The sequence below is a fragment of the Erigeron canadensis genome, chromosome 7 (assembly GCF_010389155.1).
Source record: "Erigeron canadensis isolate Cc75 chromosome 7, C_canadensis_v1, whole genome shotgun sequence".
NCBI lineage: Eukaryota > Viridiplantae > Streptophyta > Magnoliopsida > Asterales > Asteraceae > Erigeron > Erigeron canadensis.
Window position 1 is genome coordinate 27,327,026 of NC_057767.1, and position 14,352 is coordinate 27,341,377.

Below are 14,352 nucleotides of genomic sequence, written 5' to 3' on the forward strand. Positions count from 1 at the left end.
TGTGTGAATCAAGTTCATATGCAAAAAAAATAAATTATACGAGTATAACTAAAGGTACGTCGGTCTTTTCAACATTTTGACATAGAATGAAGGAGATTTCGACCTTTAAGGCGTTAACACTCGCTTTTCTGTTTCTTCTTTTTTATCACTAGACTATCATCGCAAAATGAAAAATAAATAAAATTCAATGCATAATGAGAAAAGCATTTTAGAAATTAAGGTAGAATCGAACTTATTAGAATGAATCAGAATTACGATGGAAAAATAAATAATATACATCATCAATGCCTCGATATATTCTTGTCAAGAGAGGAGGGGAAAAAACGACTTTGGTAGCATAAATGTATTCCCATTTACGTGTATATAATTAACTATTTATTCTATTGAATTTATAGAAACTATACACATTAATTGGTTGATTGTATAATTTAAATATTTAATCAACGCGCAAGAATATTGTATAAAACATTGGCCATATTTCGAATAAGATACGATTTCTTAGTAACATCCAAATTGGGCAAATCATGTCATAACAAGGAAAATAATAATACTGAGATACGCATACAAAAGATAATACACAAACTTTACAGTTTTTCTAATTTCTACAATAAAAATACTAATTATTCGCCATTAATGATTTAGCAAGATAATTTTTTACCACTGATTTTGTATCAAATATATGCATTAATTAGTCGTTTAAATCTGCTATAAAAGTTCACAACTTTGATCATTTCATAATCAACCTTGTGTGACATTTCATTTTATTCTTTGTAAATTTAACTATGAAAATCACCATGTTATGTGTATGTCTTATTCTTCTACTTCTAGTAAAAAAGGATTTGTATTCTGTAGAGGCATCGAAAATACAAATTGTACATTCTCAAGTTATTCCAAGAGCTCCATATGTGTCTGACATTTCGCATAAGGATTCGCGATCAAGCCCCGAAGAGCGACATAAAGTCTCACCTCCATCAGGCTTTATGTCTTACACATGGCAAGAGAATTCAGTACCGAGCCTAGGTGCGGGTCACAAAGTCCTACCTTCATCTGACTTTATGTCATACACGTCGCAAAAAAGATCAGAACCAAGTCCAGGCGCTGGACACGAAATCCCACCTCCAAGCTTTATGTCATACATGTCACAAAAAAGATCGGGACCGAGCCCAGGCGCAGGACATGGAACTCCACCTCCAAGCTATATGTCATTCATATCACAAAAAAGATCAGGACCGAGTCCAGGCGCTGGACATGATTCCCCACCTCCAAGCTATATGTCATACACGTCACAAAAAAGATCAGGTTCGAGCCCAGGCGCTGGACATGATACCCCACCTCCAAGCTATTTGTTATATACGTCACAAAAAAGATCAGGACCGAGCCCAGGCGCTGGACATGAAATTCCACCTCTAAGCTTTATGTCATACACATCACAAAAAAGATCTGGACCGAGTCCAGACGCAGGACATGAAATCCCACCTCTGGCTTTTTTATTTGACACACCACGAAAAAATTCAGGACCTAGACCAGGCGAAGGTCACAAAGTCCCGCCTACACCTACCCAAAGCTAAATCTATGCTATTTAGTCCATTTTCCTTGAGTATTATTTCTTGTTAATCACAATTATTGAAAAGTTTTAATGATTTTAAACGGGTTGGTTAAACTTTAATTCGAATCGTTTTTCTTTTCCATCTAACGAGAACATATCATCATATTATATATTGCGTGCTTCATCCCCATATGAGTCGCGTTGAGGAAGTACATGTTTTGGTTTGTAGCCCGACCCTTCATTGAATCACTTAAAATCAACACAACTTTGCTGTTAATATTTAAATGATCTCTACCACCTTTAACAATAGAACTGTTAATTAAGAACGGTATATCATTAGCCCCGTCGGGTTATATCTATGTAACTATTTGGAATTTCGGTTGTCTCAATAACCCGTTGTCTCACACTTTCGGGAGGATGATTGCAATAGTAAATAGGCATTAATTTTCAAAAGTGCTTTTAAGGTGATTCGCTTGTTCTATTTCTATTTCTACACACAAGAAACATTATTCACTCAACTTCTTAAAGAGTAGGTACTATATTATTGTGCATCCTCGAGTTATGGTTAAGCTTACTATAGCAAAAACGCACCATTTACCCCAGAAGGGGCACAAAAGCCCGCTGGCCAAAGCTATATCCGTGTGATATCATTTTGAACGGCAAAGGTGGAATATAAATAAAACAATACTAACAAGGAGCTGGTAACGTCAAGATTACAATAAAAAGAATTTATCAAAAAAAAAACGAAAAACGGATTAGGTAATATTAGGCCTACTACACCAACTATCAACTCATACTCCACCTTGTGCATTTCCTACTTTTTCTAAATTCTCTCGTAGACCCATTTTTCTATCAAGTCAAAAACCCATTCTTCATTTGTCTGAGGCGTTTTACTGTGTGAATGAGCACGACAAGAAAAAAGATTTGGCCAGGACACTTTTTTTTTTTAAATGACAATATATTAAATAAAAATGGTATCTAGCAAAGCACTAGATACCAAATAGAGTACAACGAGCACGTACAATTACAATTATAAAGCCTAGTATACCAACCATACCAGAAAACTAGACTCTTCTTAGGGTTTGAACTACGAAATTTACAAAAATGTTCAAAAAACTCACTAAACGACAAAAGAAATTATGAGTTTGACTAAAAGAAATACTTTTCTATTTTAAGTTCGAATTAAATAAATAAAGGAAAACTAAAAAATATTTGGCCACGACTTTGTCGTTGCTAAAGTCGTGCCTAAGTAATTTTTAATTTATTTTTTTTAATATTCGTTTTCGCGCCTATATAAAAACTTCCTGCCAATTACTTAGCCACGACTTTGTTGTGGCCAAATATTTTTCAACTTCCCATAATTATTTAATTCTAAAAGAAAATGAAATTTTTTGAAAAATTTGCTATTCTTTGTTCTTGCCAAAACAAATGTTCCCGCCGATTATTTAGCCACGACTTGGTCGTAGCTGATCAATTTTTTCGAAAAATTCAAAATATATTAGTTCCCCTCTGCAACAAAAAGTTCCCACTAATGATTTGGTCACGACTATAGCCACGACTAGGGATGAGAAAAAAATCCGTGACTCGTGACCCGACCCGGAACCGGCCCAAACCGACCCGCCCGAAGGGCTAACGGGTCGGGTCACGGATCAAGCATTTGTGGCATTTTTGGGTCACGGGTTGCGCGGGTCGGGCTGAGTCAAGCCAAAAACCGAAAAAAGGTGAAGGAAACTCGTGACCCGCCCGCGAACCGCCCGAACCCGACCCGAATCAAACCCTCACGGGTCAGGGCACGGTTCCTATTTTCATGCACTTACGGGTCGCGATCCAGACTGGATTTTCACGGGTCGTGCCGGGTTTTCGTGGGTTGGGCTGGGTCGGGCCATTTGCACATCCCTAACCACGCTTTGTGGTGGCCAAAACTTTTTTTAATATTTAATTAAGTAATAAGTTTAGGTCATTTTTTTTATTATTTTATAAACTTAATAATTGATTACTTAATGTATTCAGTCAAATTTTATATTTATTTTACTTATTAAATAAAATTAACCGTCAGTTACCTATTTTTTACTTAATACATACAAACATTATATATACATTCAGTCACTTAATACATTCACCATTTAATGATTAATAATGTATAAATAATTAATTATATATAAACCTATGTAACAACGAAACGGATACGGCAAAAGAGAACGAGAACGATACGGGAACGGGGAACGGCAAAACTAAAAAATTTAGGATACGGGTACGACAAAGATAAGATAATAAAAAAATAAAAATATATTGATTTTATATAAAGAGAGACTTGAAACTTGAGAAATTATGTATACTTATATATCTATAATTTTATAACATATGCTCGATGATGACCGGTAATTACGGATTAAATTTTTATTAATCAATTTTAGAATAAAAAAAGTTTAATGGTGATATCAATCGTATAATGAAGTCGGTTTGTATTTGTATAAAAAAAGCATTGAATTCAACCAGCTTTTCATGATGCTATTCCAACTGTTAAAATACATATATAGCCTTTGTCAATGTCATAATAACTTGCAAAAATATATGTACCTTCAATAAAATTAATGTCACTTGCTAAAAAATATATGTGTTTTTAACTCAAAGTGTTTCTAGTAAATGTCCTGACAAATGTCATAAAACTACAATAATATATAACTTTTTTATGTGATGTTAATGTCACTTTTTTAAAAATGAATTTGTTGTTTAACTCAATTTGTGAAACAATAAATATTCTACATCTTGGTTGGTTGTATTATGTAGTCTCTTTGACTCAATTTGTTGTTCAATTCAATTTCTTGTTTAACAATTTCATTAACCTTTTTGATGTGTTAAAAACCATACACAAAACATCTTTAAATTCATAATCAAGTTTTTATTATTGACCTTCAAATTCTCTAAAATCAGACAAAACCCTACTAAAAAAACATCGATAATCATTGGATCTACCTTTCATTATATAAAATATTTTTTGAGAAAGTAGTTAATGTTTTTGAAATGAGTTTTTATCCCCACAAAACCACCAAATTGACAGACGGGATTACAACATACAAATTACGATACATTGAATATACACCATTTCTCCAAGTCCCAAGAGATCGAAATTGTTTCTATTTCTACTCCAAACCCCATAGATTTAACCCCTCAAACTATAGTATCTTTGATTAACATTGGTGTTTGAAAACTGTTTATCGTTCTTGGCTTCCTAAAAAATCCAACAGGTAACTGATATGATACCTTTAAGAATTTTTTTCCATCCTACCATCCAAACCCACATGTTCATGAATGATAGCCAACTCCTTAACACCAAAAGCAAAAAACCTCCATAGCCACCTTGCAAAGGCCAAAATTATTCTAGTCATGTTAAGGTAACTTGAGAAAATCTATTCCCATAAAATTGTAGTTATGAATAATCAGATATGACAATGTGGCCTAGTGGGTTAATGGCTGATTCATAAGCTTTTGACGATTTTCAGATAGATTAAGTAACATATATGATTATCATACATATATGATTTTATTTTTATTACTTCCCTGTCCCAGAAGTGTCCACTTTTAAATTTTCAAAGTTTTTTTTTATGCAACTTTGACCTTAAATATAATTCTTTCAGTTATATGATAATTGATTAAATTTATATAGATTCATAGAGTTTTAGATATCCTTTCAATGATATAAATTTCATCGAATATTATATGGTCAAAGTTATAAAATGAAGACTTTCAAAGTTCAAAGGAAGACACATATAATGGGACGTAAAGAGTATAAAATAAGATCTTTTAATTTATATAAATAAGTGAGATGTATTCAAATTAAAGTTAATATCATAAATTTAGAGTTTTTGAAAGAGAGAAATAAATTTACAAAGATGAAAGAGAATATCTTATTATGTTATAAACATTTTTAATTAAATATATAGTTATGTTACTCACGTGTAAAAGAAGCAAATGGAAACTTATATGCTTTTAACAAATATAGCGTGTCTTATGTAGCAGTTAAATTGGTATGATTTTCCCTTCCATGTGGTTCCCCGACTCGTGGATAGGTCGCTAATGACTGTCTGTCCAATTGGATGTAACGGCTAACCGTCCCGTGACACGAATGTTAAAAAAAAAAAAAGTTATTCTTTTCATTAAAAATGCGTAAAAATTAAGATATACTCCACAAAACTATTGAGTGATCACCGAGACAACTTTTGGGTTTTGCTAGTACACCTAAGTTAAGCCCTAAAGACTTCATATAGTATTTTTCTTTTGAATTTAACCTTTCCTTTTTCTCAATGTATATGAAGATCAATCATCAATAAAAAAAAACATAGAAATATATAAAACATCTAAGACTCAAAACACAACTCGGATGGTTTCCATGAAAGAACAAGAATGCATCCAAAAATAATAGGATTGGTGGTCTAAAAATATATAAATCTGTCGATCCTAAATCCACAAGTGACAAACATATACTCCAAAACAAACATATTTCAAGAACCGAATGTTCAACACATTACAAAAATAATACAAGAATCACAACTTTTGGAATTTTTTCTGTGGAAAATTGGTTTTCAAATAGTTGTTTCCAAAAATAGGGAGTCAAAGTGGTAGTTTTGCAACAACAAAAAAAAAAAAGTAAACCCAAGTTTGGCACATTCAGAACAAAAACACCGAGTTGAAAAAGGTCGATTAGATAAAGTCATAAACTAGACTACCTATCCTTTAGGTATCAATATTTACTTGGTGGACTATTAACGAACGGCATAGCTTCGAAACTTATAAACACGTCATCATGTAACAAATCGACTCAAAAAAATAATATCGACTGTCAAACTACGAAGACATATTTTTAAGTTTCAGAGGCGATGGAGTTGCGTTAGAAATGTTTATGAGTTATGGAGATACAAACATGGTTGTGATATACATTTGTTGGTATTTATAGAGAAATGACGCTTCGTTGGTAATGGAAACCCTAATGTTTGGTTTTTGGTATTTCAATTCAGATCTTGGACTGTTTTTGGTTGGCCAGTATCTGTTCAAAGTCGGACCATTTAAGTCCAAAAGTGAAACCCATGCGGCCTTGCAGATTGCAGGCTGCATCATAGACTTTTAAATGAAAAAACATTTTTGTTTAGAACTAATACTGTAATTTTTTTCTAAAACGACGTTTTGTTCTTTTCGTATATTAAAATTATTCAAATATTTTGGGATAAAACTTTCAAAAAATCCCTCGATTATGAACTAAATTTATACTCGTATTAATATATTCAATTATGAACCTCATGCCACCAATTCCATCATTCTATATTTAAAAAACCCTTAGGGGTGTTTGATAGGGTGAAGTGGAAATAGTTGAAATGGAATGAGAATCAATTCTCTTGTGTAACCAAACAAGAGGTAGAAGGGGGAATCATTTCCATTCTCATGATTCCTCTCAAAATGGTGAAGAATGGTGGGAATGAAATCAAATTACCTTTTTTTTCTTTTTTTCTCATGTATTTAATTATTAATTATTAATTATTTATATTATGATATTATAATTAGTTTTTGTTAAAAAAAAATTTCATATTAATTTGTTTATTTTTTATATTTCTCTTATTATGATTCTCTGTTGTTATCAAACAATGTAATTATTCTATTTCTAAATACTCATTCTCTTTCCTACTATTTCCACTCTTTATTACATTTCCATTCTCAATGATTCCCTCCTATCAAACGCCCCCTTATATGAAAGGACACTTGAAACAAAAGCATGGACACCAATCCATAGATCTATATTATCTAATAAAACAAATCACCTTTTATTCTTTAAATTTTCTGTATTTGAATAATCAAAAATACCCTTCTCCTTTGTTCACTAATTTTAACATCTCCATCTAACATACCTAGAATTAGCGTTGTCAATGGGTTCGGGTTGACGGGTTGAAAAACTCAGATCCTAACCCAACCCACTAAAAATTTCAGGTAAGAAAGTTCAATCCTGACCCACAACCCGTTAACCCATGACCCAACCCATGTGACCTGACAATCCAACAACCCAACCTGAACCCAACAAAAAAAAATCAGGTTGGTGGGTTGACGGGTCGAAAATACTCAACCCTAACCTGATTATTTTCGGGTTAGGTTATGGTTGGGTTTCGGGTTGGGTTATGGTTGGGTTTCGGGTTGGGTCAAAATTGACATTCTTACCTAGAATAACATTAATGAAATAATTTACAATATATATTTCTCAATAGTTAAAATAACAGCAATACATCCTTTAACATCAATTATTTTTACATTTACCACTATCGTCGCCCCCATCACCGTCCCCACTGCCGCCCCACCATTGTCAACACCACCATATTTGCCATCACTATCCCCACCGCCGCCACATTGCGTGGATATAAGTCTAATAAAAATTACAAGTGATCCTTAAAAATAAAGAATATCTTCAGCCTTTAGAGTTTAACATATATTAAAAAATTATGCTTTCGATATCAAAAACTGAATTTTATGATAAGTCGACTTAAAATACATATCATTTAAAGCTTATTCAATCCCAAATTAGTTCCAATTTTTTTCCTATGAACAAAGAAATCCGCCACCAACAACAACATATTTCACTTGTTAATTCTAAGAACAATACGTACAACCTGATATAATAATTCGTATTCAATATCTATGTTACACAAATGTGACATGATATTTGTTCCTAGAAATATATATCGTACACATCTTGCACATTCTTTTTAAGATCATTTGTAACCGTTTGCCTTTTGACCTACACTTTTTCATGTTATATTAGCATCACATTCTCACCTTTTTCACCTTTTCATTTTCCCCTTAACCATTCACTTATCATTTGGTCCTATTTTTATTTAACTAAAAATACAATACATATAATCTAAAAATAACATATTTCATTAATATAATATAAATCTACATATAATTAAAACTATTACATTAATTAAAAATAGACATAATAAATATTAATAATAATAAAAATAAATCACATATAAACCAGCCAATTATTTTGGTGGTGGTTTAATTTTTTTCACATCATTGTTTTGGTGGTGTAGTAGTTTATTTTCAATCAGGTTTACTAATAGTAATTGTTATGGATTTGATGATTTATTAAAAAGTGGTAAACGTCTAAACATGATAATATGTGCTAATAATATTAATAAAAAGATACTACATATAAAAATAATTAAGAGAATGACAAATTACCTATTATAATAAAGGAATAGGATGAACAATGTTTTTTTTGTCTTTACATGCAGTTTTAATATAAATAATAAAATTAGCAATTACAACAACAAAAGTAGATTTTGTAGAGTAGTTGGTCTCTGTTGCTTAGGGGGTGGAGGTCACAGGTTCAAGCCTTCCTCTTTTATTTATTTTTGTTTTTTTTAATAGTAATGTATTTGCATTTTATCCTCTGTTTTTTTTTATAATAAAAGAATAGGATGTGAACAGTGTTATTTGCATTTTATCCTCTGGATTTGGTAGAGTAGTTGGTCTCTGTTGCTTAGGATGTGAACAGTGTTTTTTGTGTCTCTACATGTAGTTTTAATATAAATAATAGAATTAGCAATTACAACAACAAAAGTGGATTTGATAGAGTAGTTGGTCTTTATGGCTTAGGGGTGGAGGTCATGGGTTCAAGCCTTTCCCTTTTATTTTTTTGTTTTTTTCTTTGTTTTTTTTAATAGTAATGTATTTGCATTTTAGCCTCTGGTTTTTTTGCTTTTTACTTTTCAGTCTCTCCTGTTTCTCTTTTATTACTTTAACCACCTAACTTTATATAATTTGTGTTTTTTTTAATCTTTTGTAACATTTTTTTTTATATACCTTTATCACATTTAACATTTTTTTATAACTTTTTAAAATGCTATATCTTTTGTTATTTACTCCGTACTATGTTTTTTTTGTTTTTTTTTTTTTAAAAATTTTGTTGAGTTGTATTTCTTTTGTACTCTTTTAAACATTTTATTTTTATACCTTTTTCACATGTAACATTTGTTTTTTTATATAACTTATTCATTTAGTTTTCATATTTCTTTTTTTTTTTTGGTTCTCTTTTTTATTTTTTGGTTTTTTGTAATTTTTTTAAATTGCGCCTCAATATTTTTTGTCTCCTATAAATTTGTGATTTTTGTAACTCCACCCATAAATGCAAATGTTTTCAAAAATTTACGCCATCCATTGGGCGGCATGAAATTACTAATTAATACTATGTAGCTTGTAGATAATAACAAATAGACCTCCATTGAACAACCTTAGTAAAAGGAATCTTGATTGAAAATAATTGTCATAAAAAAACAAAAGATACTAAAAAAAGAAGAGAAGAAAGCTCGGTGATTTCAATCACTGAACATTGTTAACCTACCCCTTTCACTGACATATGGTAATAGTTCACTTGACATATCATCCTTTTCACCAAGCTTGTTCACTGAGCATTTCTGACCATTTTTAACCATTTATTTATATTTTTTTATGCCACATCAGCATCATCTTCTCATCACTATCACCTTCTCTTTTTCCTTAACCTTTCACCTTCAAGTTTAATACGAGTATCTCACTATACCCCAATATATCTTACAATACAACCAATAAAACTAGAACAAATAATAAAACAAAAGAAACCAAGGCCACCAATTTTCTTTTCACCTAGGTGAACCATTTCACCTAAATATTTCACCAATCTACCTTAATAGTTCACCTACCTATCTAGTCATTTCACCTTCTACTTCACCTAAGCTTTACGAATGGTCTAATAACATAATGGAATTGCAATGTATGATATATAGTTATGAGATTGGTACCCATAAAATGCAACGCTGGTGGTAGTGATGGGCGGTAGTGACAGAGGAGGTGATAGCAGTGTGGTTATTAATGTAAAAGAAATTGATATAAAAGAATTATTGTAGTTATTTTATAAATTAAGGGATGTATGTTAGTCGTATAAATAACTTCATTAACAGTATTTGATGAAAATATTTAAATTAGTGGATAAAGGAGAGCATATAGTTTGAATAGATAAGGTTGAAAAGAAATTTAAAGATATTTTGGGTATATGTGGTGTGTGAATTGAGAAAGTCTTGAAAACTATGGGTATTTTAGGTTTTTTAAAGATAGAACGTTGAAAAGGGAGAGGTGATTTATTTTAGGGTTAAGTGTGCCAAAATGTAATTAACTATGATCAAATGTCTATAGTGGGAACCAACTATCAGATTGCATATTGTGTGTTAAGAACTTAGTAAAAATGTTTTAATCATGAGTCGACCAATCAAAAATTTGCACGTGACGGCTCAAATGAGTTTCCACGTATGTCATATTACATAATTTGGACAATTTTATCAAGTTGTTAACATACAATGTTCAAAACCTTAATTCGTTCCTACTATAGACATTTGGTTATAATTAGTTACATTTCAAGCTACTTAACCCTTTATTTTATAAAGGGGTAGAGATATATAGTAGACCTGCGATTAGACCTATGATATGACTATCTGTAGAGCTAAACTTACAGGAGAGGAATATGATAGGGTAGGATTTCGGGTGTCTTAGATCTATATCTTTTCCCATATTGTCTTGCCCAAAGATGTTAGTGATGGTTAGACCATGAGAAAAACTAGGCCAGACTAAGGTGACTCGATGCTGGAGAGGTTTTTGACCTGCCAGAAGAAGAGGTAGGTCGACTGAGGTGGGAGGACAGAATACCAAATGCTCCAAAGAAGTTTACTGGAGGAAGACGTGGACAAGGAGTGAAAGACATAACTAACGGATATGTAGACTTTTACTTAGACTTTGGTTTGTTTAACCTTTGTAGTTGGTTTGGCCATGAGAAAAAATATGTCAAACCGAAGGGGATGTTACTCTAGCGTTTGTTTTTGACCCCAAAATGTTTTGCCTGTCGGAAGATATGACCAATAAGAGGATACTTATAGGACTAGGAATGGTTTAGAGGATTATAGTAGATTAGTGGGAGGATACCTAGAGGGCTTTAGGGGTAGTGCTCTTGCGAGCTAAGCGGCCTAAGCTACTTCGTTTCATAGGTTGATTAGCACCTATTATTTTTCTTGGGCCTATCGGGACTCAGGACTTTCTAGTTAATTCCTACTTATACGTATGTATATGTCTGGTTGCTTTCACCCCCACACGCTTGGTTTTATGTAGGCGTTTCTATTTGTTATGTTTTTATGTTGTTGTTTAATATGTTCACGAGTTTCTACTTACTATGTATTGTTGGATATGGGCAAAAGTATGTTAGGTTGCATGTTTGCTATTCTTTCATACTCTTAATGTATCAGCTCATATTCAACAAACAATTATGATTACTAAACATTTTACACTCCCCTGCTATATTCTTGTTTGGCCGGAGATTCTTATGGAATCAGTCTTGTCTCCATGAGTAGAGACAAGAATGTCTATGTCTCATCCTTCACATATCTCGATATATAAAGATTTGATGATGTTGTTGTTGTTTCTTATACAGTACACCTAGGATAGAACACAATATACGAATGTGTGAAACATGTGATTGTTGTAGATCACAAAGTAGTGTTGTTTACATATCATCTCCAATTCTCCATTTAATTATCCAAGTGTATTACAACTTTTCTTTCCAAATGGCTGAGGATGCACTAATTAATGGTTTGATCTTTACTTAAAATAGCTTGATGTGGTGAGTATTAAAATCGTATACTTAAGTTGGCTAGTGATATCGAGAGCCTAATATTCGTTAAGAAAACTCCATGTTCCGCTTGCAGCTCCAATTCTGCAAATGGCAAAGGTAAAATAATAACCAAAAGGTCATAGCAAGTCTTCAATAACTGATGAAGATAGATAATTGTGACCCAAATTCCCAGAAACCCGTAATGTGATGATAAGAGCAATAAGGACACCACACTTGTTAACGCTACTAAAACCTATTACCTATAAAAGAGACTTTAGACTGATGTACACACTTGGAAGTGAGAAAATCAACTTTGCCATTGATATGCTCCATAGTTAATCATATGATTCAACAAATGCCAAAGAATTTATGGGTTGGGTTGCTGCAACAAACTAATGCACCAAGTATGTAGAATGCATTAGCACCTTAATTAATTTTCCCTCATTGGGGTGAACATGGTTTAGTGTTTGGTTAAAACTAAATCGAAAATTCAGTCTTCGAAAGCCAAAAGCCGTTCAATTCGTTAGGTCAGTTCAATTTTCCGGTATATGATTTGGTTCGGCTTTTTTCAGTGTTTCGTTTGCCTTTTAAACCTATTTTCAGAAACAAATCATCAAGTTTAAAAAATAGAACATCCAAAATTGTTAATTAGATAATATGAAAAAAAAACCCTCAAATTTAAAACATACGATTAGTTTTACTTAGCTAATTCTTTTTTTTATGTGATGGGTTTGGTATTTTTTTTGTATACTGAATTGAATGGTTCAAAATTTTCACCAAAAAATATGCAATTGACGTTGATTTGTACACTCAACAAGCAATTAACAAATTTACTAAACATAAGAATAGATGTAATAATAAAATGATACTGAGATAAATATGAATTAAACTAAACAACATATACTTTCTATACCGGATTCATGGATTTGTTTTCAGTTGAAACTGAAAAGAAAACCGGAACCGAACTTAAAAGTTCAGTTTTTCATAAAACCAAAACCATTGTTATTCGGTTGTCGTTTTTCTAGGTTCGATTTTAATCTTCTTTTGGCTTTAAATCAAAGATGATATTCATCAAAGGGTTCCTATTTGTTTATAAATGAATTTAGGTGTTATATATAGATTGGTAGATGGTAGATTATAATTATAACAAATTATTTAGATATCAAAATAACTTTACAAATATATATTACTTATTTTGATATATATTTACCATCTATTTAATAATAATCTTATATATAAATCCTAATCCTATACGTAGAACAATTCATAGTATATTTAATAAACGATATCTATCTAAAGGTATATATTAATATTATCTTTGGTGGTAACATGGGTGACTCAATAGTAATAAGGGACTAAGCAATCGCTTGAGGCCTCCCAAAATTTAAGGCCTTCATTTTTCGTATAACAGACTTAGTGTTTGGACTTTTTGTTAGATTTTATTAAAAAATTTGCAATGCAGCAATATTCTTATTGGTTTTTGTATCAACCTCTACACATTTTTACCAGTAGTTTAACAACATATGTTAAAACTACTTTTTTTTGTTTACTTAAATAATATACTAACGAAATGGGCCCCTAAATTTGATTTCGTTTAAGGCCCCAAAATACTTTAAACCGGCACTGCCGTGGTAACATATAGCTATAGTCGAATTCTTCAAAAAAATGTATGTCCCAAAGAGATTGAAATTTAATAAAACAAGAATTGATTTTGATTCTATATAAGGTTCCACCAATCAGAAAATTGAGCCTATATATTACGAGTAATAGGTTTTTGTAAGGGCTTATAAAGTGTAAGCACCAAGCACCATGCTTACAAAGGATTATGTTATGAGAAAAGATGTTCTAAAAAGGGTCAAGTTACATCCAATGTCTTTGTTAAGGTTGTATAATAAGGTATTGTCACATGTTGATTTTTTCTTATCTATGTTCATGATTTTTATATGATTCTTATAATCTTCTGATAATTGACTTGATTTTATATCTCAACGGTTTGTACGATAAGAAAATTCTAAATGACTTTTGGGTATGTAATTTTTTATTTAATATCAAAAGTAGAACCATTAGTATACAAATTATCATGTTTTAAAGGTGAGTTTTTTTACATGTGAAGTATATATTCTACTGTCATAAA

General features: G+C 31.6%; 1 protein-coding gene across 1 annotated transcript; it reads left to right on the top strand.

Moving 5' to 3' along the window:
• Positions 1-782: 782 nt before the first annotated feature.
• Positions 783-1,568, top strand: LOC122609203 (extensin-2-like). Its single transcript, XM_043782259.1, has one exon. The coding sequence runs from the start codon at positions 783-785 to the stop codon at positions 1,566-1,568; it is 786 nt and encodes a 261-aa protein (XP_043638194.1).
• The last annotated feature ends 12,784 nt before the right edge of the window (positions 1,569-14,352 follow it).

Coding starts and splice junctions, on each gene's coding strand:
- LOC122609203 (XM_043782259.1), top strand. CDS start 783: ATGAAAATCACCATGTTATGTGTATGTCTTATTCTTCTACTTCTAGTA.